At 44.6% G+C, this 27,996-nt stretch overlaps 2 protein-coding genes across 7 annotated transcripts in view; one reads left to right on the forward strand and one right to left on the reverse strand.

Annotated features, from left to right (window-relative positions):
- Window positions 1-14,073, reverse strand: part of CEP43 (centrosomal protein 43) — a 29,447-nt gene extending 15,374 nt beyond the window's left edge. For 3 of the 6 annotated variants that reach the window (XR_005032871.2, XM_036926482.2, XM_057490283.1), the window contains exons 1-7: window positions 13,941-14,073; window positions 13,350-13,403; window positions 9,987-10,041; window positions 9,447-9,535; window positions 8,894-9,031; window positions 4,426-4,506; window positions 2,103-2,162 (exon numbers count right to left, since the gene is read on the reverse strand). Coding sequence is in view for 5 of the 6 variants with exons in the window: in XM_036926482.2 (XP_036782377.2) it covers window positions 2,103-2,162; window positions 4,426-4,506; window positions 8,894-9,031; window positions 9,447-9,535; window positions 9,987-10,041; window positions 13,350-13,403; window positions 13,941-14,042 (579 nt within the window). In the remaining variant the exon portion in view is untranslated. Of the gene's footprint in view, window positions 1-2,102; window positions 2,163-4,425; window positions 4,507-8,893; window positions 9,032-9,446; window positions 9,536-9,986; window positions 10,042-11,930; window positions 11,980-13,349; window positions 13,404-13,940 lie in introns of those variants that run through there. The other 3 variants (XM_036926483.2, XM_057490284.1, XM_057490286.1) reach the window with 2 other exon arrangements.
- A 283-nt stretch (window positions 14,074-14,356) lies between these two features.
- Window positions 14,357-24,884, forward strand: LOC118932783 (probable ATP-dependent RNA helicase DDX4). Its single transcript, XM_036926528.2, is given in 2 exon segments — window positions 14,357-14,484; window positions 16,936-24,884. A coding segment is annotated over 1 exon segment (1,227 nt). The 5' UTR covers window positions 14,357-14,484; window positions 16,936-17,840; the 3' UTR covers window positions 19,068-24,884.
- The last annotated feature ends 3,112 nt before the right edge of the window (window positions 24,885-27,996 follow it).

Here is a 27,996-nt window from a genome sequence, read left to right on the forward strand (position 1 = left end):
TACAGATGGTACCTTGGAAGGAAGTATTAATACATATTTAAAAATTTTAACTTATTAAAGAAATATCCTCCCATCTGCTATTTAGCCAGCTTGCATTCCAGCTCTTCTATCCATCCTTTATTGTCTCACAACAATAAAAACCAGAAAGTAACTTTTATTTTTATCCAAGCTAAATTAGCTCAAAACCCTTAGATTCTACTGTGCATACTGACTGGTTTATAGACGGGCTTATGACAGTAAGTACGAATCAGTTACATGTAAATATGTGTATGGATGTACATAGGTGATTTTTAAAAATCCACTTCTACTATGAACAGAGCATCTCCAAATGAGCAATCAGTACTTGGGCTTTGCTGTGCACAAAAGCAGCAGGAAGACGCACAGCGCTCCTTGCTCCATTCCTGGCTCGGTTCAGGGACAGGCAGGGCTGCCCTGAATGGCTCTGCACAATGGGGAAATGCCACCTGGCTACCAGGTGCAGAGCTCCCCCTGGAGTCTTGCGGTGTACAACCTCAACAGCCAAACACAGCCTGATATTTGGGATAAGATGTTAACAATGTTAGGACACAAAGGACACTGGGAACCTGCCGCATGCTCAGGCAGAGCAGAAAGGCAGAGGGATGACATGCTCAGGGCCCACCTACCAGGCTGGAAGTAGGCAATGTTGGCACAACACAGACTTTTCAGAAACAAGATCAGGTAAGTGTAGGGAAAAACAGGTTTCGGGGTCAGGAATATAGTGAAATAAAAGGGGCCTGACTTACAGCCTTTAACCCCTGGATGTGGGCCAGCACAGATTCTCCAGCCACCCCTCAGGAGAGGGAAGGAAAGAAAGCCCTCCCCACAGTAAGAGTGAAAGATAAACCTGGCCGCACTGCTGCCTCCCCTCACACAAAGTGACAGAGGGTCTCTTCTCACACGCTTCGGGTTCTAGACATAAACAACTTCAAAATGTTTTAACTTCTTTAAAATTCACACCAGTAAGAATATAAACATGTGATATTATGAAATGCTATGAAATCCTCTTTTACCTTTAATAAAAGTATAAGATACTGATTAAAACAATCTATATAAACATGCTATTTTAAATTCTTAATTATCTTTATGTCTCATCTCTCCTATTAGACTGTAAACTGCTTAAGTGGGGACCACATTAAAATCTGTGTTGCCCACAGCACTTAACACAATGACTTTCACTGTGTAGTGTTCAAACATACTTGCTAAATAACATTTTAAAACATCTTCTCCTGTAGTAATGCATAAAAAAAAGTGTGGACACATACAGTAATAGGAATTTACCACTGAAAATACAAGAACTAAAGGCAGCTGACACAGCAAATACGGTTCTTAAAAACCCTTTAATTTTAGAGGTCCTTAATAATCTATACACAAGCCCAGGCTCAACAAGGACCAAGGAATCTCACAGAATGAAAAGTTAAATAATTTTACCTTATTCTAGTTAAGTGTAAGAACTGTACTGATCTAACATGCTTCAAAGACCTCTACCATTAACCTTTCAAAAGCAGCTGAGCCCATTTCTGTGGCGGTCTGGGGAGCAGACGAAGGCAGCCAGGGCACCGACGCGATGCAGCAGGGGCAGCTCTCCCACGCCCACGTGTCCGTGTCTCCTGGGAGCAGAGCTCTAAGGACAGGCTGCTAATGTGTGATGGCCTGATAAGCTGACCACAAACAAAAATGTCTTAAAATTCAGCCTCTATCAATTGGAAATTATCTAGCAAGTAGTTTGATATCCTATTTACCTCAGATAAAAATCATCATGTTGAGAATATGTACATGACCATCCATTCAAAAGGAAAATAAGTATTTTCAATTTTTAAAATTGCCAATGAAACAAGAAATTCTCAAAGTAAAACAGCGTGTTTTAAAATATAACAGTGTGATTTTCACCTGGATAAACACTGAAAGCCAAATAACTTTTTGTTTTATGCCACCAAGACCTTACATTGTTCTGATTACAGAAAAATGAAAGGGACACTTCAGAAGAGAACGTAAGGCCGGGCCACAGGGGGCCACAGGGGCCCCGCGAAACCAGCAGCCCATGCAGCACAGGCCACTCTCTCCTTTGCCCTCTCGCGCGTTACCTTGGCACCAGACTTCTGCCCGCTTGTCTTCTTCTTACCTTGTCCTTTATACCTTGGTATCTGAGCATGAGAATAAAATGACATTTTACCATATAGTATAAATCTTTAAAAATAAACCAATTCGTAACTAATAAAGATGTCTATTAGAAAATGTCTTAAAAATGGAAAATCTAATGTGCTCCTTTTTGAAACCCTTTTTTTCTTTGGTCTTTTCTTAACTCCATTCCTCAAGTAGTCCAACCCCCATTTCATTACTCTGTGCAACAGTTACACAGTCCCCTGTGGGCACTGCTGCCCTGTCTGACCTCTGCTGTGTGGTGACTCACTTCCTTCATGATCCACTTGGCAGCGTACCAAGAAAGCCAGGCTTGCACTCCCAAGAACTTTGGGAGCTCCTTTAAGAACTGCCCTGGCCTTCCCTTCCCTTCCCTAGGACATAAAACAGGTTCCTAAAGGTCCGCTGGACCCTGGGCTGGACCACAACTTCCCAGAACCCTTAGTGCCCTGTGGGCTCTCCAGACTGACGAGGCACCCTGAAGCCAAGGTCCTTCCTGGAGCCCAAGGTGATGCAAAGGCCACTGAGAGAGAGGAAAGTCCACAGGGACCGAGTAGGGCACGTACAGGGACCCCCCAATCCAGATCCTTTAAGAATCGTGGAATTGCATTTTAAGTGCCAAAAGAAGGTCTCATCTTATGACAGAGATGGGCTACCAGAGTTCAGAAGTGGCCACGCTGCCACAGGCCCATGACGCTAAGGCCGAGGCCACCCTGGACACCGGCAAGAGGTGGCAAAGCTGGCACCACCCAGAGGACAGACTGCTGCTCCGCACATCCACCTCACCAATTGCTTCTCTGTATTTGGAGCAACACTTCCTGACTGAACACAAGATTCTCATTATAATTCTTAGATCCTAAAAAAAATTATTTTAATGCAGAGAGAATAAGAATATGTAAAACAGACATTAACATCTGCTCTTGAAACCATATGTGGGAGGTGATTACTACTGATTTGCTTTAAAAAATAATACTTGGCTAAAAAGACAACTTCCGTGTAGCTCAATGCTATCAGTACTGATAAGTACTCTGGAATATGCATTAACTTTCACCTCTATACAGACATTTTCACAGAAAGCAAAGCTTTTTACAAAGGCTCTTATATCTGCCAGTTCATTTAAAGAGAACTTTTAAAATTTATTCATATTCATGACCTTGTTCTGTACCAGGGTTACAGTCTCCCTATAGAGAAGGCTGACTAGACCTCAGAGAAAAGGAACAACTAAAAACAGAATAATGGGCTCTTTCTTGCTTAGAAATAAAGTATGAAATTCCTTTGGTTCCTAAATTTAAAAAATAAAAAGGAGCAATAAAATAAAAACCAGTGGCAAATAACAACAGGAACCACCTACTGACCCACTCACATTGGAGGTGCTCTGAGCCCAGGCACCTGAAAAGGACAGACATCCTGCAGGAGGGTTTGTGTCCCCCAGGGGGTCACCTAATTTAAGAAGATACAACTTGTATCTACAAGTCAGTGCAGTACAAGGAACCACTTTTAAACCGTACTCCGAGACATCACTCTGCTCCCCATAATGGAAACCAGAGGAACGGTCACAACAATCTGACCCAAACCCATCCTTGGCTAAGACTGTTTGGTTCTATCGCACATGGGCACTCCAATAGCCACGAGGCAACGCAGGCCCAGCCATCACCTTCCGGCCAGTCCCAGGATCACACATACCCTGACTTCACACCTGAGTGTTCCACTCCATTTTTTCCTTCATTATGCCAAATACCTGAACAACCAAGGCCTGAGCTTTAACCACTCATAAAGCACACACACACACACACACACACGCACAGACACCGAGCACAGATTTTCTTATAAATCCTCCAACGAGCTCAGCAATATGAAGAGCCATGATGACATGCAGTCCCAAACGGGCTGCCTGTCTTGCCTACCACGTCCGACACAACAGTCTACATTCTGGGACCTCATAGTCTCAAGCTAAGAATTCATAAATGAAAAGTAGGTAAACCTCCTTGTTAATTGAAAGAAAAAAATATTCGAAGTACCAAATCAGTCCAAATATCCTGCAATTCTGTTATTTAACAGCATACTCCTTGTACAACACAAAATTCAAAACACTACCAACAAAGCAAAACAATTTTTAAAGACACATACTTCATCAAAGGGGAAAAAGCACCTTCAAGACACTAAATAGCACTTGTGCTACAAAACAATTTGACTGGTGAAGGACCAGAGAGAGAACTAGGGTCCTGGGGTCTTCGCCCAGACTCGCCTCACGCCCCGCAGCCGACTCACCTTGCTGGTAGTTGTGTGCGTGCTGGCTTTTCCTTCTGGTGACTTTGGAGGAGAATGTACATCTGATAGGTCCAGTACCCCCTGAAATAAAATCAAAACATACCCAAACGTAAAATATGAATATACACTAATTATACCTCAGCAAAATTTTAGCATTTAAAACAACTATACAATGTTGCTATTTTTATTTCTTCCTAATTAATACAAATATCCTTATTAGATTTTTTCCTAACTTTGCCAAAAAAACAAAGCAGAACACAGTCAGGTCCCACTTCCTGCAGTGCACCTCCCTCAGTGCCTGGGCACAGGCTCGTCCCCTACCCGCCCCTCCATCCTCCTTCCCACCCCTGCCCCTCACTTCCCTGCCCCGACTCTCCACACCGACATGTCCAGTGACTCTCAGAGACCTGCTCTCTCTATACAGGCCCTGTGCTTGCTTCCCTACTTCATCTCAGCTCAGGGGAAAGCACTGACAGCAGCTCTCCCAAACGACCTCTGGCTTTCCAAGGGCAGCGCTCTTCTTCTTTTCTGCCCCAAAGGGTGTCTTCGCTCCCTGACAGTGGCCCTGGCTCAGTGCATCCTGCACCTGCCATCAGGTCACAAAGTTCTCAGCGGGAGCTGCTAAGTCCTCAGCACTATGTCAAATGCAAAGGAGGAACTTTTTTCAGTGTTTTTTGAATGGAAATCAACTAAAATTCACTCACTGTATCACCACAAACTCCTCACTGTGCATATTAAAAATTGACATTTTGTTATAAAAACCATCCTGACAGCTATTAACTTCTTAAATACGAAAATGTGTCTGCTCTCCTCAAATGCCATTATTTCTGGTATTGGCACCATCTAGTCCCAGGCCAAAAACCAAAATCTCTTTTGAAAGCTTTTCTTTCCCCTATCACCCTCTAAGACCCTGTCTCTCTGCCAAAATATGAATGTACAAAGTCTCACTGATCATTCCTTTAAAAGGTCATCTTTATCTGCCCTTTGTTTCTGCTCTTACTGCCACAATCTTGTCTATATCTGCCTTTTAAGGGTTTCATTTCTCCTAGTCTTTTAATGTCTCTCAATTCACCAATCTAACCTTCATAAATCTGTTTCCCAAATGTACAAAAGTTCTCCAATGCTTCCCACTGGCCCTGAACACATACCTGTTGAGAAATTACCACTGGACCCCACAAGATAAGACAGCCCTTGTCCTGGTGAGCACAGAAGGTGGGAACAGTGCAGACAACGGCAGATGCTGTGGACGCCACCCAGAGGGAAGCAACCCCCAGCAGTGACAGAGAAGAGCATGAGGGAATGCCCCCAAACCAGAGCTAAGGAGACCTGAGGGATAATGTGCCCTGGCTGGGTGGGGAGATGATGCCCTCTTTTAGGTAGAAAATAGATGAGAAACAGGAAAAGCGAAAAAACAAAAGCCACTTTCAAGTACAAGCTCAGTCTGGCTTAAGCACAGGTTCCATGTTTCAAAAAAGAGGCAGAAGACTAGAAAGACAGGTTGGCACCCATCAGGCAGGATCTTAAACTAAAGTGGAAGAAACCTGGAGACTATTTAATTGCTATTACACAGTGACTGCAATTGTTAAAGAGGAAAAGGAATAGATGAAGGGCTGAATTTTAAAATTAGTTCAGCAAGTACGAACAAAGCCCGGGGATGGAGCGCCAAGGAGGAAGACGAGCTGCCAATCAGCAATGGGGACCAGCACAAGGTGCTAACAGGAGGCGTGGCTCCCCCAGAATCTGTGAAAGCGGCAGTGTGCTCGGTCACCTACGCTGGGACTTCAGCCACCAACCTGGATGGCAGTTTCACAAGCACTTCTGGTATAAGCACCACTAAGTCAATGGGCTCGAGCCACAGCAACTTTCCTTCTTCAGCATCAAACACCAAAGGTCAATAAAACCTGTACGTTTTTATTTCATTATAAATGACAAGTTTCCTCTCAGTGATAAACGCTAGTAAATGATAGGAGGGCCAAACGACACCTGTGGGCTCCCTCTTTTAAATATTAAATTATCTGTTCATTTGTGTGTATACAAACACAAATGAACTATTAAGATGAAAACCCAGTTATTAAGAGGGGAATGCTAGCACAGGGGGAGAGCAAATGCAGTACCGAACAGTTCTGTTTTGAGAGTGAACCAATCGCTTTCCCATTCTAGGTCGATGTGACAAAACCACAGTATGGAATGGGGCCCACTGCCTGGGAAGGCTGGGATCTGCCAGTCACAAGGTGCGTTTCCTGAGGTTCCATTTTCAAATCAAACCAACTAGACAGGAAAGCATCTCTGGGCATCCGTTTGAGGCAGACATCCTGTCTGGCAGAGAACAGAGGTTTCCAGCAGTCAGCCCGTCTCCTCCTACGGCCTGTTGCCAGAGCCACCACGTACAGGAGGGAGAGCAAGTCCTTAGTGACAGAAGGCCCAGGCAGGGGGCACACGTGGACAGGCAGCGCCTTGGGGCAGGAGGGAGGAGTCAGAGGACAGAACCAGCACATGAAGGAGTGCGGGTGGACCGGAACTGGGATGGTTTTGGTGGGAGGGGAGTATTCTTCGTCTATGTGGCTCTCACTTTGCTAGATGTACAGAAAATAAAGTCAGTGTTTTTCATACGGATTACCATGTGCCAGTGGGTTAACCAGGGGCATGTTTTGTGAAGAGTTGGAAGTTGTGGTCTCAAGCTAGAGGGATGGACTGAGATGGAGGGAGTCACCCAAAGAGTACTGATAAGAAAATAAGAAAGTAATGCTAACAGAAAATATGCACATGGTCTCTCCACGCTAGGTTCCATTCGCAGAGCTTTACGTGTATTCACCCCTCTGGTCCTCACTGCAACCCCATGGGGCGGTACTCCTACTGTCTTTGTTTCACAGGTGAGGCACATGGAAGGTAAGTAACAAGAGGGTCACATGCAGGAGCGGCAGAGCTGGGGTGAGCCCCGTAAGTCCTGGCTGAGCAAGGAGAGCAAAGCAGAGACTGAGGGCGACCACCCCACCCTGAATGAGCCAGACCACACCAGGAGAGGAAACCAAAGGGCAGATAAAGGGAGAGGCTAAGGACCACAGAAGCAAAGAGATGTGACCACCACCTACAGGCAGGGGCTCATGAAACAGCAGGAACCAACAGTCTGGGCTTTTTTAGACTTGTGTATTTTTTATTCACGAGAAGCTAGCACAATGTCCATGATACAGTCAGCACACAACGAAACTTGGTAAGTAATTACAGACCTACGAATGAGCGACGCTGGAAGGCACGAGCTGCGGTGCCGTGCTCTCTGCGCAGGGGACGCATGCACCCTCCCAGGTCTGGCCCTGCTTCCACATCCTTCTGGGACACCATTCCCAATCCTCTCCACCCACTCACACTACGATTGAGCCTAACAAAATTTAAGCATGAAACAACCACTGTCCCCTTTTAATAAAAATAATTGTTCAGACTATGTTTGAACCTAATTTACTACATGATTATTCTATAATTTATTCTGTAATTTACTCTCTGTACTCAACCATTTAAATGTCCATTTCCTATATGAGCATAATTTATCTTGCATAGCTTTCAACTTCTAAAATCCTACTTATATTTTACCTTTTAATTGAAATAATCTATTTATTATGCCTCAGAGGCAAATCTTAGGTACTCAGTCAAGATTTACTGATTTTCAAAGACTCTAACAGAAAATAAACTCTGAGACTTGCCAAATGAAGTACATGGCAGCCCATAAACCCTCTACATTCTTACTACACACATTTAACCAGACAACTGGAATGGTTACCATGTGGTCTACGTCTGTGCAACAGTAACTTTATATAAACCCAAAGTATATAAATAGAAATCAGACCACTCATCTCATTGGCAGGATTTCTAAAAAGAAAGAATAAGACTAAGAAAGGAAATCGTCAAAAAACATAATTTTGAAAATGTTTAGAAATTAAGCAAAATCAATAGCTTAGTTTTAAGTCTAGTATAGAAGAGTCTTTGTTAAAAAAAATCAACAACTACCATATAATTCAGCCTTTTAATGCTTAAAATAGCAATAAAAGTAACAAGTAACAATGAGTTGAGCACTCTCAGTCCTTGACACGCACTAACTCGTGAGTGTGAGCCTCACAAGGCCTGTGAGGTGGTCTACTCTCCCCATTCCACAAAGGGAACAGCAAGGGCAGCAGTGTGTCCAAGGCCAGCGGCTAGTCAGCAGCAATGCTGGAACTGGTTCCACAGAGCCTGGCCCCCGAACCTCAACATTCTGAGGGTCAATCTGCAGAACAGGGGCGGCAGCAGCCTCGGATCTACTCTACCTCCAATTTCCATTAGAACATGTTTATGCAGTCTTAGTGTGTTTCATTTTGTTTTTAAGGAACAGCCTCTTTTAATTGTAACCTTGACTCATTTTGCATGGACTGGTCTGTATTACCATGCTAAGTAGCCAATAATTAAAATAGAAAATGATAACACAGCATAGGATTGCACTTACCTCCCCACTTGCTGTCCCTTTGTCTTTTTGCTGACACCGTCTGATCACTTCTAATAGTAAGGGTCCACCCACAGTACCTTCTGCTTCAATAATACCTAAGTCTCGGGCTAAGTTTTCTCGACCTTCGAGACCTTGAAACTAGGGAAAAATAAGTTGTAACAAGTAAGATATAAGTGTGCAAAAATATAGCAAAACCATTTTCAGAGATTAAAGAAAAATATTTTTGGAACATAAAAACATCTCTAAACTCAGAGAGGTTGTTTTTCTAATGAATGAAATGTCCACTTTTAAAAATTACATATTTTTTCACCAGTCTCTACATTCAAAGTATCCATTAAGGGGTATAGTCTAACATCATAACAAATTAATTCTACAAAACATTCCTTCCAAGTTATACGAAGCATCTGTTTTAAGAGGTTGGCTAGCTAAGAAAAAAAAAAAATAATCCATATGTAAGATACTCTAGGTTGTCAAATTTTGTTAACTTTCATATTAAAATAAACTCATTTATATCAAGGGTGGCTTCAAAGGAGATAAAGTCCACTATTCTTACCGTGCTAGCCTCAGGTTGAAAAACAGCCAGGGTGAAGTCAAGATTGAAAAACTGAAGAAATTCTGCAACAAGACTAGCCACCAGCCGGCCTACAAACAGCGAGAGAGGAGGTGAGCAAATCTTTAGGGCCCCTGAAGCCTCTTCACCAACACTATGAAGTAGGTAAACAAATGGGAGAAAAGGTTTCTAAATTTTTTTTAATGACAAATTTACCTTTGAATAATACATTTAAGTAATATGAATCTCAGTGCCTCATTTTTTCATTAGGAACATCTGTCTAGAACTATTACTAAGACAACATGACATTTCATAAATGGATTACAGTGTTCTGCTTCTTACAGTAAATTAGTTTTAACCAACAATTTCCCATGACAAATAATATTTAAAGCAACTCAACAGTTGTACAATAAAATTTTTAAATGAAATGAGAACCTATAAGAATCCAACTTCAAAAAATTATCTGAAATTGCTGATTTCTCCTAAATGGAGTCAAGCTTTGAAATTCAGACAAAATAACCAAGCAGAAGCAGACCATCTTACCATCTTTCGTATTTAAAAACTTTTTCAGGCTCTCATTGACTAAAGGAGTTTTGTTCTGTTAAAAAAAGGAACATTGTTAAGTGTCATGTGTTCAATTCTAAGAACAACTACAAAATGTGGATTAAAGTTTAATTTTTTGGCAAAGATGTAAGTAAAATATTGTTAGTCATAAAATGCTGGTTAAACTCATTCCACAACTATCGATTACTACAGAAATTGCTTTGCACTATTTAATATCTCAAAGTTAATATGACAACACTATAGATTGAGATTTGTGTGTATTTATTTTTAAATGTTTTATAAATTGCTTATTAAACTGCTTTAGAAACTAGACCTTCAAATACTCATGTCAAATAACATTAAACTTACAAAAACTTCATTATTTCAAGTACATGAAATTCACTATTTTGTCATCTTAGATATCTACCATTTTACACAGCACACTTATTATGAACAGGACTTGGTTATATATGCTTGCAGTTTCCAGTTCATTAATAGTATGTGAGATGATTTTATGTAGGACATAGGCCAACTAATTTTTGTCATGAAATGTTTATATGAGCAAATACAGAAAACATACTAGAAAATACTGGAAAAAGCTTCTTTAAACAGATCACATGAATTATAAAGTAGAGAGGCAATCTCATACACTGGGAATGTAAAATGGTGCAATCACTTCAGAAAAACAGTCTAGTAATACTTTAAAAAGTTAAAGGTACCCCTACCACATAACCCACCTGTAGGTATTTTCTCAAGGGAACAAAAAGCACAGATCCAAGCAAGTACGTGTACATGAATGTTTACAGCAGTCTTAATCATAATAGCTGAAAACTGGAAACTGAAATGTTTACCAACAGGTAAGTGATAAACTGTGGTGTACCCATATGATACAGCACCCAGGAATAAAATGAACTACAGATACAAATGACAATACGAGTGAATCTCTAATGCATTATGCTCAATGAATACAGCCAGACCAAAAAAACCAAGAATACACTGTATCATTCCATCTGTATAGTTCTTAAAAATGCTCGGGTTCCCTGGGGTTGAGGTGTTACGAAGGGGTTTGTGGAAACTTTGAGGGTCACGGGTATGTTCACTATCTTGTTTCATAGTTGCACAAGTATGTTAAAATGTATCCAAATATATATTTTATGTACCTTGAATTTACTGTAGGTCAATTATACCTAAAGTTGTTTTTAAAAAAATGACAAAAGATAGGAGGGAAAAACAATCAAAAGGTCCTTGGTACACTGGCTAGGGCATTTTAAGATGTGTGCCAACTGAAATATTTAAGGAAAATGGAGGGACAAGATCAGATGTGTATTATAAATAGCTAGTATAGGAGCAAAGTGAAGAAAGAACTTGAGTAAGATGGTAAGGGACACCAGCAGAGAAAACTGGAGAGAAGGAAGGGGTGATGTAATCTGAACAGAAATGACTAAGCATAGGCGAGGGGGCAGCAGAGAACCTTAAACACCTCAGGTGCAAAACTGACAGACATACACACTGGCAAATGACCAGACAAGTGGAAAGACTAAGGCCTAGGCAACTTCCAGATTCTTGCTTGGGTGACAGTCCCCATAAGGTCAGCTTCATAGGCAGTGTGACAAAGAGGTAACTGGTGTGGCTATGGTCATCCAGGAAGAGAATGTGGAAAGAGCACCTTGGGGTACTGCTCCAAGGGTTTCAGTGAGGTGTTCAGGAAATAGAGCATGCTAAAGAGACAGGGAGTGGTCAGAAGGAGCAAAGAAACAGAACAGGGCCCCAAAAGTCAAGGAAGATTTTTAGAAAGTAAAGAGGAATTAAGAGTGTTAGATACCACAAAGAGCAACTAAGACAGATAAGAACTCCACATACTCGGGTAGGAAGGTCTGCTTGACCTCTGCATAAGAAGTAGTTGAGATGCAGTGACAGTACAAGATGTTAATGGAGTAAAGGTACCTGGAGCATGAGGAGCAGTCCAAGACATAAACAGTCTTTCAAAACGTGGCTGCGGGAGGGAAAAGAGCATTAAAAGCAGAATAATGAGTCAAGGAAAACAGCTTTCTCCCTGAGAAATGTAAATGTGCTCCCATGTTCAAGAGAAAAGCCACCAGAAAGGGGGAGGCGAGAGACACAGCACACCACTGAGAAGCTGAGTGCGTATGGAAGGCAGCACCCAGAGAAAGTGACTATTCTGGGATAACAAAGAGTCACCTCCTCCTCTGCTAAAGTAGGAAGGAAAAAGGTACAGTAAGTACAGACACAGGGCATCCTTTTCTGAGGTAAATGAGAGATTGGGGGGTGGGGGGCGTGCACAAACAGTTAGGACCTGATGCTTCTTATTTCACTGTGATGGAAAAGACCAGCTGTCAAGAGTGAAGTAAACAGGTGAGGTCGCAGGCTAAAGTGAAGCTAAGCAGGAGTTGTTGACTAACGAGGAGAACTCAGCCTGCTGAGGACCTCGCTGAGGTAGGGTAGGCACGCCCCAGTTAGGGACATCAGCAACCCGGCGTAGGTAACTGCAGCGGTGCCTGCATACACACAACGAGGGAAGGAAGCTAAACTGCAGAATTAAATGACCATTATGGTTCTTCCTGGACCATCTATGACTGGAAGACAAGGTAGTTAGGGTTTCTGAGATATGGACCACGGGGTTCAGTCAGTCAAGAACAAAAGGCAGCCAGAATACTGACGCCTAGAAAAACACAGAAGTGCCAAGAACTGAAGTGCTTCATGAAGCTAAAGAGGAGCAGGCATCTAAGTCTGAAGAAGTGAGGGAAGGGGACCGATTTGTCACCGAGGAAAGGGAAGACCCCGATTACAGAGGGATCTTGTTGACAACTTTCAGGATATTTCCTCAGGATGTCGGTAGGACTTGGGTAGAAAGAAAACACTAAATACACTTAGAGAAGTCGCTGGACTCTTGACAGTAAGAAAGATCACATGATTTAAAAATAACTGGGCGGTGGGATAGTTTTGAGAGAAGGTGCATCCTATAACCCCAAGGGGACGCCGGTGTATGGAAGGCTCTGAGGGATCCTGCAGCGGACTCAAGGTACTGACACCGGGCTGTGTTTCCCATGACTCCTATGTCCTTGTGTTTCGGATTTCCTCTACAAAAGGGGATCTGTGATGCCTAAGACATAGTCTCTGAGTTACCGTGGCACCTTAACTTACTTTAGATTCCAAAATTCTAAGATACACACAAAAGGAAAGTAATTCTGATGGCCTCTCAATAGTAATGAAATGAAATCCTTAAAGCTTAAATCATCCCTGGTCACACACAGTAGCACACGCAGTAGCATCTTAGAATGGCTTTTAAGTAATGAGATGTTCAACACATGAATATGGTCTTTTTAAAATCTGTACATTTCATACCTCTACTTTTTCTTGTTCCTCTAGCGCTAAAAACACAGCTGCTCGGAGTTCAGCCTTGTTTTTAAAAAGGGGAGAAAAACAAAACCGGTTTCAAAACACCTTTCGTGACAAGGAGCCCATGCGGCGTGAGCGCAGGGGCATCTCCCCGCCGCCCCGCGGCCGAGGACGGGGAGGAGCGGGCCCGCGGCAGGTGCCGGCAGGTGCGGACAGGTACGGGGCAGATGCGGACAGGTGCGGGGCAAGTACGGGGCAGGTGTGGGCAGGTGCGGGCTGGTGTGGACAGGTGCGGGCAGGTACGGGGCAGATGCAGACAGGTGCAGACAGGTGCGGGCCGGGGGCCCGAGCCGCGGGCCCCGCGCCGCCCCTGCCGCTCCCCGTTCCCCGCCGCGTCGGCCCCGCTTTCCCGCCCGCGCCGCGGGTCCTCGCAGGGCCGGCCCGCACCTCGCGCAGCGCACTCGCGCCGCGGCCGCAGGGCTGTGCAGGGCCCGGCCCCGGCTCCCGGCCCCGCCAGCGGCAGCACGACGCCCGCCGTCCGCACCGGGCCCGCGAGCGCAGCCCGCTCCTCAGCCAGGCCCCGCCGCTCCCGCCCACCTTGACGCGGTTCAGGACCCCGCTGCTCTCCAGCGTCTGCACCAGCAGGTCCCGCAGCTCCATGTCCTCCTCAGGAGCCACCGCAGCCGCTGTCGCCGCCATCTTGCTTCTCCAAGACAACCGCCAAGCCGCGCCAACGGCCAACGGCCGTCGCAGATTCCGCACGGCGCGCGGCGACGCGCTCCAGGCCACGCCCCCGGCGCCGGCACGCAGCCCGCCTCACGCCGGGGGCGGGGCCTGGGCGGGCATGTCCCTGGGACCTACGCGCTGCTGTCGCCCGAGGCGGGATCTTGGAGCGCGGCTGGAGGAGTGGCTGGGCGAGGGGTGGGCGGCGGTGTAGGGGCGGGCCTGACAGGCCCTGAACGACGCGTACGGCGGTGGATGGCTCGCTTCTTCCAGCCGGACAGAGGCCCCGGGAAGGCGGGGCCGGGGAGGCTCGCGCTTGGAGACAGACACTGGAAATGTTTCAGGGCTGCTCCTGCAGGATGCTAATGTACACGCGTGCAGCGGAAGGAAGTCCAGATATCTGACCCGGCTTTCTGAGGTGAGCCCGAAACGTGCGTGCACGTACGTGTGTGTGCACGCGCTCACTGTGAAACAGTATATACAGGGATGTGTGTATGTGGGCACGTGCTCACCGAGAGAGCTTTATAGACATGCAGGCGTGTGTATGTGCACGTGCTCACAGAGAGTGAACATGTACATACACGTGTGTTTACATGCTCTCACCGAATGTGCACACACGTATGTGTGCAGCACTTACAAAGAGCATGTACTTGCCTGCATGTGTATGCACACAGCATAAATATGCATTCATGGGCATGTTCTAACAGCATGTACATGCATGTATGTGTGTATGCACACACCCACCAAGAAAGAGCTTGTACACGTGTGTCTGCGTGCACTCACCAAGAGAGAGCCTGTACATACATGCATGTATGTGCATATGCTCCCAGAGAACATGTGCATACATGTGTGTATGCACACATGCTCACCATGAGAGTGCATGTATACCTCTGTGTGTACATGTATATGTGCACACACAGAGAAAGCATACAGGTACACAAGTGTGGGTACCCGTGTCTGTGCACAAGCTCACAGAGAGAGCATGTCTCCAGGTTTACCTCAAGGACACATGGTTCTATTCCAGACCACAACAATAAAGCAAGTCAAGCAAATTGTTTGTTTTCCCTGTGCATATAAAAGTTACCTTTACCAGAAGGAACAAAACAACAGTAGACTCATAGCCTCTGAGAAGTGACTAGCGGTTACCAAGGGGGGGGGGGTTGGAGTGGTGAGGGGGATAAAAGGGACAATAATTTGTGATCACAATATAAGTTGGTCATGGGGATGGTAGTACAGCATGGAAAATATAGTCAATGATTCTGTAATGTCTTTCTGCATTGATAGATAGTAACTGCACTAGATGGGGTAAGGATTTAATAATATGGGTAACTGGTGAACCGCTATGTTGTATATTTGAAACCAAAAGGTCCTGAGCGTGCAGAGGAGACTACAGAGCCCAGAGCATTTCTGGGATGGAATTGACAGTGTGCCCAACTCACCCAATGAAGTAAGGCAGGGACATGGGACAAACATCATGATTAACTTTTCTTGCCTATGATGAAAAATGCTGAGCTATAAACAGTATAATAAGAGCAGGAGGGACCCCATCTTAAGGCAAAGGTTCCATTTTAAAAAACAGAGTTGAGAAGTAATAGTCCTAACATACTCTTTAGTAATCTGCCAACAGCCTATCTGAAGGCAGAGCAGGCAGTCTTAACTGATATGTTCCCACTGCTTGAGGGTAACCACTGTCTTGGAGAAGAACAGGATCAGTAAATGGTTTGTGTTAAGTTTATCTTACAGAATTATCTAGAGGATTGACTGTGGATGAGGACATGGTGTCCTTCACTAGACAGAGACATCATGAGACCAGAAGACCCAGCAATCCCCCACCCCGCCCTTTTCCTCTTCTCGGAAGCCTTAAAAAGACAGAATTCACATCCTTTAAGCATGTCTCCTCTCTGAGGACACCCACACTTTCTTTTCTTTAAGTGCATACTTTTAAATAAAGCTTTCTCACTGCTCAACTTACTGCGTTTTGTCTTTTTGCTATTTCATTCTATTTCCAAGTCTCGATTTTACCCCTGATAAGCGAGGAGGGGCTGCTGAGAGCGCATATTTGGGACTGCAAGTTCCCATCGCCTAGGTGATCCAGATGAATCTGCAGCTGCAGGAGCCTGCCTGGACGTCTCCCTCCTTTGGGAATTTCTCAGAACATAATCTCACTCCATCCCATGCTCCACAGCTCCCCCAAATCCTGGGGTGGTAGGGGCTAGCCCCCACACTGTGCAGATTCAAGCGGACACAGGATGCCAAGTGACCCTGGCTTCAGGAGCTGGTGGGGGAGACTTCCCTGTGCCTGGAAGCTCAGCAAGCTCTGACTCCCTCCCTCTGCACTCTCCTGCCCTCGGCTGCCTGCAAGGCAGCTGCCATTCATTTCTACTCTCACTTTGATGAATTCCTTTCTTACCTACACTCTGCTGACCTGCTCATTCTTTCTCATTCAGAGTCAAGAACCCTCCTCTGTCCAGGCTGAGGTTTCACCTGATGCACTGGGAGAGACCTCCCAGATGCAGCTGCCAGGCAATATGGGCATAGGCCTTAGTGAGGGGGCCTATGATGGAGACAACCTTTCACTTATGACCGGCATTTGCTTAGTGCTTTTCCATGTGTGGCTTCATTTGCTCATATCCACAGATGGGTGAGCCCCACACGGCAGGCTGCAACCAAGGGGCTGAGCTCCTGGACCAAGCACCAGCTCCAGAACACCAGGTAAGGAGCAAACCCAAGTCTGGAGTGTCAATCTCTTTTCCACCTCACCACACTGCTTACGATTCGAGACAACATACACAGATTCATATTCAATAACAGTAAATCATTATTTATTATATTCAATAACAGTAAATCATTATTTATTATTTCCACGCAGGGATGCCTCAAGCTGGAGGAAGCACGATCAGAGCTCAGGGCCAGCCCCTGATTTCAGGTGCACAAGCTCCCAAACCCTCCCCAAGAGGCAGCTCCTGTTCGCCTCCCCAAGTGCTCTGCGGATGCAAACTGTGAACATCCCTCGCAGCCAAGCGGTTTTTCCTCAGAGCCACATTCAAAGTCTCCTTTTTAATAAGTTGCTTCAGGATTTCTCAGGTATGAGCCAGTTGTCAGCCTGCAATATGAGCCACCTCTGCAAACTTGGGGAACAGCAGTGTTCTTGACCCAACGCAAACCTGCTTCCTGGCTTCGGCTTATGCGCTTCCCACCATGGTCAATGCTGCAAAGGAGGTCAATACTTTCTTCCAAAGCCCAATGTCTGGGCTTCCGAGCATGAAGGGAAGGGTCATCATTCTGGCACTGGAACCTGAGTGCTCCAGCCCAGGGAGCCTAGCCATTAGCCATATGCCGACTCCCCTTGTCAAACAGACATTCCGATTTGTGTACGGACACAGTTCCCAGCCACCCTGCCAGCTGCCACTGTAACCTGAGCCCTCCTTTCATTCCAGGGACCCCTTGATAAAATGAGTAAATGACTTCATAAAGAAATAAGAAAGCTGTTGCCGGAGAACAAGCCGCGGAGAGAACTGGAAGCCACAATGGGAGATGCAGACCGGGAAGCAGAAATTATCAAATCTTCTATGTATTCTCATGTTCCTGTATTTGAGAAGGATACATATTCTTCTGGAGCAAATGGAGACACTTCTAACAGGACTCCAGCTTCATCACCAGAAATGGATGATGGACCTTCTCAAAGAGATCATTTCATGAGAAGGGGATTTGCCTCTGGGAGGAGTTTGGGAAACAGATGCTGGCACGTTTAATAAGAGAGAGAATACATCCACAATGGGTGGTTTTGGAGTTGGAAAGAGTTTTGGAAACAGAGGCTTTTCAAATAACGAATTTGAAGATGCTGATCGTTCTGCTTTCTGGAGAGTTCTGGGCTATTTAAAAATTGCTGGTCCAGATATTCTAGTACATTTCTTTGCTGACACTGGTCAAGGTGACACTTACCAAAGCAGAGGTAGCAGAGCAAGTCGACAAGGACCAAAAGTAACCTATATACCACCTCCTCCACCTGAGGATGAGGACTCCATCTTTGCACATTATCAACCAGGGAGAAACTTTGGCAAATACGATTGTATTCTTGTAGAGGTATCCGGACCCAATGCACCACCACCAATTCTGACTTTTAAAGAAGCTAATCTCTGTCAGACACTGAATGACAATATTGCTAAAGCTGGTTATACTAAGCTTACTCCTGTGCAGAAATACAGTATTCCTGTTATCCTAGCAGGATGAGATTTGATAGCTTGTGCGCAAACAGGGCCTGGAAAGACTGCGGTGTTTCTCTTGCCAATTTTGGCTCATATGATGAGTGCTGGAATAACTGCCAGTCATTTTAAAGAGCTGCAGGAACCCGAGTGTATTATTGTAGCACCAACTCGAGAATTAATCAGGCAGATCTATTTGGAAGCCAGAAAATTTTCTTTTGGGACTTGTGTAAGAGCTGTTGCTATATATGGGGGAACCCAGTTAGGGCATTCAGTCCGTCGGATAGTGCAAGGCTGTAATATATTGTGTGCTACTCCTGGGAGACTGATGGATATCATAGGCAAAGAAAAGATTGGTCTCGGACAAGTCAGATACTTAGTTTTGGATGAAGCTGATCGTATGCTGGATATGGGTTTTGGACCAGAAATGATAAAGTTAATTTCCTGCCCAGGAAAGCCACCAAAGGAGCAGCATCAAACCATTATGTTTAGTGCAACATTTCCAGGAGAAATTCAGAGGTTAGCTCGGAAGTCTTTGAAGCGGAATTACTTGTTTGTTGTGGTTGGACAAGTGGGTGGAGCATGTAGAGAAGTTCAGCAGATCATTTTCCCAGTTGGCCAGTACTCAAAAAGAGAGAAACTTGTTGGAATTCCACTAACCACAGGTGATGAAAGAACATGGTTTTTGTTGAAACTAAGAAAAGAGAAGATTTTATTGCCAGTTTTCTTTGTCAAGAGAAAATATCAACAACAAGTATTCATGGTGACCGGCAGCAGTGAGAAAGAGAGCAGAGTCTAGGGGATTTTCGCTGTGGAAAGTGCCCGGTTCTTGTTGCTACCTCAGTAGCGGGCAGAGGGCTGGATATTGAAAATGTTGAACATGTTATCAATTTTGATCTTCCTTCTACCATTGAGGAGTATGTCCATCAAATTGGGCGTACTGGTCGTTGTGGAAATACTGGCAGAGCTATTTCCTTTTTTGATCCTGAATCAGGTAACCATTTGGCACAGCCTCTGGTGAAAGTATTGTCAGATGCTCAACAGGATGTTCCTGCATGGTTGGAAGAAATTGTCTGTAGTACACGTTCCGAGCCCCAGTGGTAGTACAAGAGGAAATGTGTTTGCATCAGTTGATACTAGAAAGAATTACCAGGGCAAGGGCACTTTCAACACAACAGGGTTTTCTTCGTTACAAGCTCCCAATCCAGTAGATGATGAGTCATGGGATTAAAGCTGAAACAGCCTTCAAGTTTGTGGCACAGTTTTGATAAAGAGAAGACAATAGTTTTGATTTTTGAGCTTTTAACAGAACTGTGAAACCTGACACTTGTATCTCTTGTCCTTCTGTTCTTACTCCCACCCTTAAAGAAATATATATCCTGACTAGTTATGTGAAATGCTGAAAGTTACAGCGTTGCAGTTACTGATATAAATGGTGTTACCTGGAAAGATTAAAGCATTATAGATGTCTTGCTTATTTCTAGAGTATTCTTCAGAGGTTTTAGACATGTTTCATGTCTAAATGCTAAGTCTTAGTACAGTGTTTACGGATCCTATTACAAGCAATAGCATATATACATTTTTGGTTAAAAATTATTAGGTCTCATTTTTACTCAAAAGGAAACCTTAAAGCTAGATAGAGTGTTTCACTAAAATATGGTAACGTGATTGTCATGAAGCAGTGAAAGACATAAGCCTGTTTAGACTATTTTGATTCTAGATCATCCAATATGTGATTAAAATGGTGAAATGTTTGCTATGTGAGCTCTGTCATCAATGATATAACAAATGCTTGTTTTCATAAAATGTAGACTTTCCTTGAAAATAAAGGATGAAACACTCTTAAAAAAAAAAAAAAGAAATAAGAAAGCTGATAACATAAACCATGTGAAGGCATCCTCAGGGAGCCCTTAGAAGCAAAGCCACTGTCCCCGCTCCGGGTTTGGTTGCCCAGAGTTTACGTGCACCCTTGGGGATACAAAGGTTTAGCAAGGGGGGCAGAGGTGGGAGACTGCTTTCCTCACACCCACTTTCCAAGGATTCCTCTCCCTACTACTGTGCTTCCTCAAAAGGAATCTGGAGAGGAGGGATTCCCCTTCTGCCTCGTGAGTGAGCCCAGTGAGTGCCTCTGGGCTTACATGGTTTAGGAAGGTAAGACTGCTTTCCTCATCAGGAGCGAGCCTGAGTTCACCGGTGCGTTTGAGTCCCAAGGTCTAGGTTAGGTTTGTGGCTGACATTCTCCACAAATTTAAGAAGTTCTTTTCAGGTTAAAGGCTTTGAATAGAATACATTTAAACCAAGTCTACAATATACCATACTCCAGAAAATATATTCGTTATAATTATTTGAACTCACAATAAAAATATGTAGATGTCAACTTACAAACACATTCTCAGGCTTTGAAAACTGTTTTAAAAGTGTGAGAGTGACCCTTGGAGGCCCCTGCCAGGGGGCAGTCAGACACCAGCCATGGCTGGCTGGCTTCCTAAACTGGGTCAGAGGGAGGTGCCAGGAGCTTCAGAAGCCAGAGAGAGGATCTAGAGATTTCGCTCTCACCTGGAGGTGCTCCTAGCATGTGGGGGGAGAAGCCGCAATACTGCTCAGCGTCCTGCGGGACACAGGACACCCCCCCCATCCGAGGGATCATCTGGCCCAAGGTGTCAACCATGCTGGGAATGAGCCCTGACCCTGAGGGTCACCTTCATTCAATACTCATCTATTTAATATATCATGTTTAGTTACATAAAAAAGCTATTTAGGAAATAGATTTAAATTTAAAGTAAAATGAATTTTGAGAAAAGGCAGTTCAATACTAAAGTCCTGGTGAAGATGTACAGAGTAGTACCTTCATTAGACTTGATGCTGCCAGCTTTCTAATGCCCAGAGAAAGTGGGTGGTATTAGGGGGCGTTGGGCTGAGGGAATGGTGTGCTATCCCCTACACTGCCCTGGGGCTGAGAGGCCAGCCACAAGGCTGTTTTTACTTGAAAAAGCTTGTTGCTTCAAGGAAAACAAATGACAATATTTGTTGCCAATTATAAAGTTGGAGTTTTCAAGTGAAAATTTTGGAAAGCTGGTATCTGCCATGGGTACTTGAAAACTTACTAATATTTAAGGGGTTTTCTGATAAGGTCAGTGTGATATTAATGAAGATTCTTTGCTATTGCACAATGAAACATGCCAACATTGGGGAAATCTGCATATGACTCAGTGAACCATCACTTTCTGAATGACAGGTGCATGATGCTGCCGCCCTACACAGTGTAGGTAACAGTGCTGCTGTGCCAAACCACCACGACACAGTGGCTTACACAACACGACCTGTTCTTGCAGTTCTGTAGGTCCAAAGAGAGATATGGGTCTCCCTGGGCTAAGATCAAGATGTCGCACGGGCTGCATTCCTTTCTGGAGGTGCCAGGGAACAGTCTGCTCCCCTGCATCTTCCAGCCTCTCGAGGCTCCCGCATTCCTTGTCTGGTGAAATCCTTCCATCTTCAAAGCCAGCAATAGTGGGCTGAGTCCTTTTCATGTTGCATCTCTCTCTTTTCTTGTTCATCTCCCTCTCCATGTCCCTAACAGTCACATTGGCAAACATCACTTTTGCCACAGAAGATGGGATATGCCCAGGTTCACAGAAATAGGTGCAGGTGCCTTTCAGGGCCATTATTCGGGCTAGTACATGTGGACAAAAGATCACTCCAAATTCCAAACAGAGCAATGGATTCTAAGGTAACAGAGTACAAAAAGCTCATTGATACAATTTCAGATTCTACATTGCAGCTAATCTTTTACAAATTTTAGAGTTTTGTTTTTGAATCTTAAAGACTATAAAAATTCTCTCTCCCATTTCCAACTATGTATCTTTGAGGAGCTGGATTTTCTTTATAAACTTTAACCAAGCAACCTGTTACAACAGACTGAACCCAGGAGCAGCAACTATAATCATCTGATTTTTCTCCCATTAAACCAGACATTAAGGAGATGTGCAAAAAGGTAAAAACAATGCCATCTTCTTATTAAATCATTTTTGTTTTAGAAAATGCAGTAATTTTATTTTTAAAAATAGGCTATTTATGTTAATATATAATGGGCTTATTATTTATAAATCAATAAAAATTTTAAATGTTCTTGGTTTTAATTTTCAATGAGATAAATATTCAGTGAGTTAACTATAACACATTTAAATAAAAGTTCTCTGGAATCCTCATTTTAAGGGCATCAGGGATTTTGAGACCCAAAAGTTTGAGAATAAAGTAACTGCTGGGTGGCCTGTGAAAAGGGTGTCTAGGATGACATTGGGAGGACCTATAAGTATCTTTTTGCATTATTTCCAAGTTTTAAGTAACATTTCTCAAATCTTCTCTACAACTACTATGGGGTAAGAGGAAGAAGAGTCTATGTGGATTCGGGACCCAGGGCTCACCCACTGACAAGCTGCCTCCTTCAACACCTGCTGAACTGCTTGGTCCTCAGACGTGGGCATACACACCTGCTCTGTCCACCTACAGTGTTGTTAGAACTAAATACGATAATTTAAGGAAACTGCTTTCTAATCCAGAAATTGTTTTATAAGTGTAAGTTGGAATGTTTTAGGCATATAAAGGCATATAAGATATCTGCTTTTGGCTGAGTGGATAAACTGGACTAAAACAGTCAATTAGCAAGTGCCTTTTGCACACCTGCCTAGCCACAGCACAGCAGTGACCTGCAAGAATTATAAGACACAGCTCTGTCCAGAGCTTATAATTATGAGTTAAAGAGTGGTGAGATCAGTATCTCAGAGCATATTTTCAGTGGCTTCTGCCTGCAGAGAAATTAGAGTTCAGATAAGGAACTGGAGAGGTTAGATGGAGGAGGTCAAATTTCAAGAAAAAGATGAAACATGAGCTGTGTTTTGATGAATGGATAGGATTTCATTTTCATTGAGGTATAATGGACATATAACATTATATTAATTTCAGGTACGACATAATGATTCCATATTTGTATGTATTATGAAGTGACCACCAGAATAAGTCTAGTGAACATCCATCCACAAGCATAATTGTAATTTCTTTTCTTGTGATGAGGACTTTGGAGATCTACCCTCTTAGCAACTTCCACACATACAGCCCCGTGTTATTAACTGTAGGCCCAGGCTGCACATTTTCAGTGGGTGGGATCTGAAGCACAGTGGAAGCAGCAGCTCCCAGCAGGGATGCTAAAGTGAAATGCTAGCACTTCAGTGGGAACAGCTCAGCACTGATGGGGAGAAAGCATGGCCTCTGGTCTTCTGGGCCCACGCGCCATGGCTGCCTTTCTCCTGGGTGCGCTGCTGGGCTCCCCTCCCACTGCTGGTCTAGTGGGAAGGCTTCACTCTCCCCCAGGAGACCATGTTTAACTTTTTTTCCCTGCTGCTTTTGATGTACTTACAACATGAAGACATGTACAGAGGGTTGGTATTAATGATGAGCAGTGACTCCCCCACACAGCTTCTTAAGATAGTGATGAATCTGTTTACTGTAAGCTAGTTAAGACAAGTCATGAGTCATTAGCTTAATCTGGTGCAGGTAAACCATGTCATGCTTTAATTAGCTTCCCAGGCCCAAATCAGCCCCAAGGCAAAGGGCAAATTAATGACTACATATGTTTTAAAGAAGGAGCAAGGTAGCATTTAGGCTAGAGTCCCTTTTTAAATCTGTGGCCACATAAATGCTTGAGAGTTAAGGGAGATGCAAAGATATATCAAAATAAGAAAAAAAAATCACAAAATATGAAAGACCTTTCAACCTAAATTTGAATCAGAAACATCAGCATGAATTCATGGTGTATTTTCTTTAAAACAAACAGAAACCAAACACGTGGACAAACCAAACTGATTTCTAGTTCCATCCACTGGACAGGCCTGTGTCTAACCCTGTGGCAATAAGCGCAAGACTCTGGTTTCCGAAAACAAATCTTCACGGAAAGAACCCAGGATTCCTGCTACCAAAATACGGCAGGAGGAGCAACGTCGATATTAACTGACATGGAATCTGAGGAAAACATATTTCAATACAAAAAGAAACATGTTTTAACGATAAAAGGGAAAATTTTTAAAGAAAACCTGAAGCTATAGCACCAAACAGCCCAAAAGCAAAATACACAGAAACTCAGCGGGTATCATTAAGCCAGGGTGCACGCTGTTGGCGCAGACCAGACCAGCAGGTCAGGCTGTCTCCCTCTGATGCCAGCCGTGATCACGACAGGTGTCTGCAGGCCGATCCGTCCCTGCTAGGTTTCCTTCTTGCTCCTCCAGCAGTTTAGCTTTTGTCGATGATTATCACTCAGACTTGTCATTTTACTTTGGGAGGCAAAATGGTAATATTGTAATACTCTTACCCTTCATTCTTCAGCTGAAATTCTACAGAGGAGAACTTTGCTCATCAAGTATTTGATCAACCTGAGGTGTCCTCCCTATAGGAAGGGAAGAATAGTCGAGTGATGCTTACTCGGTATTCCTCAGTATTCAGTCATGAGCTGGCTCCTTTGCAGTCCCTAAGGGTGACTGATGAGGGTGTGTGTGTGTGTGTGCGTTTGCACATGTATGTGCATGCGGGGCTGGGGGAGAGGGGTTGGGTATCACTAAGCATTCATGGATTTCAACATATTTGGTATGTTTCAACCCATTGCAGTTACTCTGTTTGCTGCTCAAAAAACCATTCCATTTTGCTGTTTGGAGCCCCTCAAGTCCAGTTCTGGGGCCTGACGTGGCCCCAGAAGGGTTGCACAGCCACCGTCCTTTCTGATGGGACACGTGTTCATCCCAGGATCCCCTTGAGCGTTTCCTTCTCCAGCCTGGAGGCAGCCATTTCCCCAGGAGCCCTGGTTCCTTGAAGTGAAAATTCACATTAGAGACCACAGTCCTGGCATGGAGCTGAGCTGGTCACTCACTGCTCTGATAGAGCTCAGCAATAATACTTTCTCTTTGGCTGGTCTTGTTTTTTCTTTTTACAGAAAATATATCATGGGTTCATATGGATATTTACCATCCAGACTTAGTTAGCATGACAGAACTTTTCATTGTTAATTTCTTTAATTTTGTTTCTGCATTGTCTTTCTCTCATACTTAAAACATCCCGGGTAGCGTTCCCATCAGTCCTTACTTGGTCTGTGTACTTTGTGTATTTGGTTCCACAGTAACAGTCCTGTGTATTTACTTACTAAGAGGAGGAACCTGGAAGCAGTTGAGGGGCTTTGCAGCACCTTTGCCTTCAGATGCGTCCCACTAAGGCCACATTAGGTCATGTGCATTATTTCAAGTCCCTGTGTTTTAAAGTTACGTGAAGTAACTCTCCCTGTGGTGAAGCAACTACCCAATACGCAGTTACATCCATTTCTTCCACTTTGCTTTCATTTATGAGGGTTGCCTTTTTAAGAACTAAACTGTATTTCATAACTATGTTAAACTTCTTACACTGTTCCAGTGAAATGCACAAGCCAGTTGCTCTCAGAGAATTCTTGCTTCCATCCTTGTACCCTGGGTTGCTTCCCTCTACTGATAAAACTTGTTCCAGTTGCTCAGGCTGTGGAACAAGGAACCCCAAACTCTGTGGTGTGCACAACCATTTATCACACCCACTGGTTCTGTGGGTCACCGGTAGGGACAGGCCACAGCAGGCTGACTCAGCCGCCTCATGGTGTCGGGGCCTCAGCAGGAGGCATCCGAGGTCGGTGCTCGAGTCAGCGGCTGGTGGTGGCTGCCGGCTCCGAAAGTTCCCTTCCAGGTGGGCCTTTCAAAGTGGGACTTTCCATGTGCGACTCTGGGCTGACTGGCGCTGCCCCACAGCCCACGGCCGGCCTCCTCACCACGAGCACCATAAGGCTGAGAGAGAAGGCCACGGGGGCCATGGGGCCCAGAAGCCACCCAGTGTCCCTTGTGTGGCCTTTGCCTGGCAGGGGGTCAGCTGTCCCATGCAGGTTCATAGGCAGGAGGGGCCTCATATGCCGCCGGAGCAGAGCAAGGTTCTGGAGGAGTCTCTGGCCTGGAAAAAATGCCAAGGACACTTTTGGAAAATACAAAGAGCCACACGCCGGTGGGGTTTGGTTTGTTGTTCGCTATGAAATGCCAAGAGGAGAGGAAAGGGAGAAGCTGTCACAGCGTTCCATGACGCCGTGGATCTGGGAGGAGTCTCAGAAAGCAGGACGGTGGCGGCGGGAGGCAGGCAGGCCCCCTAAGAAGGAGGTGGGACACGAGCAGTTAGGTCAGGACTGAGCTGTGACCTGGGGGAGGCCCACAGTGCTCCATTTGGTTTCAGGGAAAGAGGAAGCTTATTCCTGTTTGAATGAGTAGATTTTTTTTAATTGGCTTGTAGACACTTCTATATAAAGGATTGTTATCATGGAGCTTAATTCAAAGCAAACCCAGGCTTCTCTCTGCGTGGCAGCCTCCTGTATAATGTACAGGCTGCCCCTGTCCGTCTCACTCGGAGGATGTCTTTCCAGGGAGAAGGTGGGGTGAGTGGAATGAATGCAGTGTGCCAGGCCCTCTCCTCATGCCCATGAGCACCTCCCGAAACCTTGTGTGAACTTGTCTGAGGGCACATAGTAGGTATGAAGCAGCTTTATACCACTCCATGGCTGGGTGTAGAGCTAGCGCTCTTAACCGTGTGTTTGGGCATTAGCTATTTTTACTTACATTAGCTACTAAAACTATTGATCAGAGCTAAACATTAACTGTTGCCGTGATCTTCAGCTATTGTTGGTACTGCGGAAGTGTTCTCTGAAGGCAGCAGCTCAGCGGTGTAGTAGAAGTCTGCAATAGCTTGCTTATTTTTTTTTTAAGGTAAGTGACTGTTAAAAATAGTCCAAGTAAGCAGTCTATTCTCACATCCACATAGGAGTATATATGAATGTGTGGGGGGTGTGTGCACACATGTACCTGTGTAGGACTGATCATTTTTTTCTTTTCCTTTTTCATATACTTTTATGAGAACAGTTAGAAATATTAAAAGTAATAGACTTTTTTTAGGTCAAATTTGGTGATGACTCCTTGGCCTTGAGCTCTCAACTTTGTCATCAAGAATAAAAGTAATACATTCCTTTATTTCACCTTTCAGAATATCATGCCATTTCATTCGAGTCAGTGTTATTTATTCTCTGTTCCAAGAAAGTTTCTTCCTTGTGGTTCCAACTGTTAAAGTAACATCTTGAAGAAAAAATATACTGTGAGAAACACTTGATCATTCCTTCTCCGTTCCTTTCCTGTCCCCGTTTTGTCATTGCTGTGTCTCAGAACAAAACGGTTCCACAAAATGGGTCCCATGGTGCCGGGCTGACGTGGCCAAGATACTGGCGCTCTGAGCAGAGGAAGGCCAGAGAGGATACCCATGAAGTGTCTCAATCCTCGGTATATAAATACTATAGAATGCAAAGGGGTGTTTAAGGGAAGATCCCGCAGTGACAGAGCTACTTAGAGCCTGAGAACCCCAAATGGACACAACAGAGGCTGGGGACAAAGTCGCTCCTGTTGAGTGGTAACACATGAGGTCTAGAACCAACCCGAGGTCAGGCCTGGGGCTCAGGCTGCATCTCTGGGGCTCCCACAGGACTATGCTGCCTGTCTCCTGGCGGAGGCTCCGGAGGCTCTGTAACGGGGGAAAGCAGCACCGAGCCCCAACACACACCAGGCACAGGGGCCTCCTGCTGAGCCGCAGCTGACGTTCTCCCCTTTAGACTCAAGGCACCCTGTTAAGAGGATTGCTTTCCTCCT

Source organism: Manis pentadactyla, chromosome 12 (genome assembly GCF_030020395.1).
Source record: "Manis pentadactyla isolate mManPen7 chromosome 12, mManPen7.hap1, whole genome shotgun sequence".
NCBI classification, from domain to species: Eukaryota; Metazoa; Chordata; class Mammalia; order Pholidota; family Manidae; genus Manis; species Manis pentadactyla.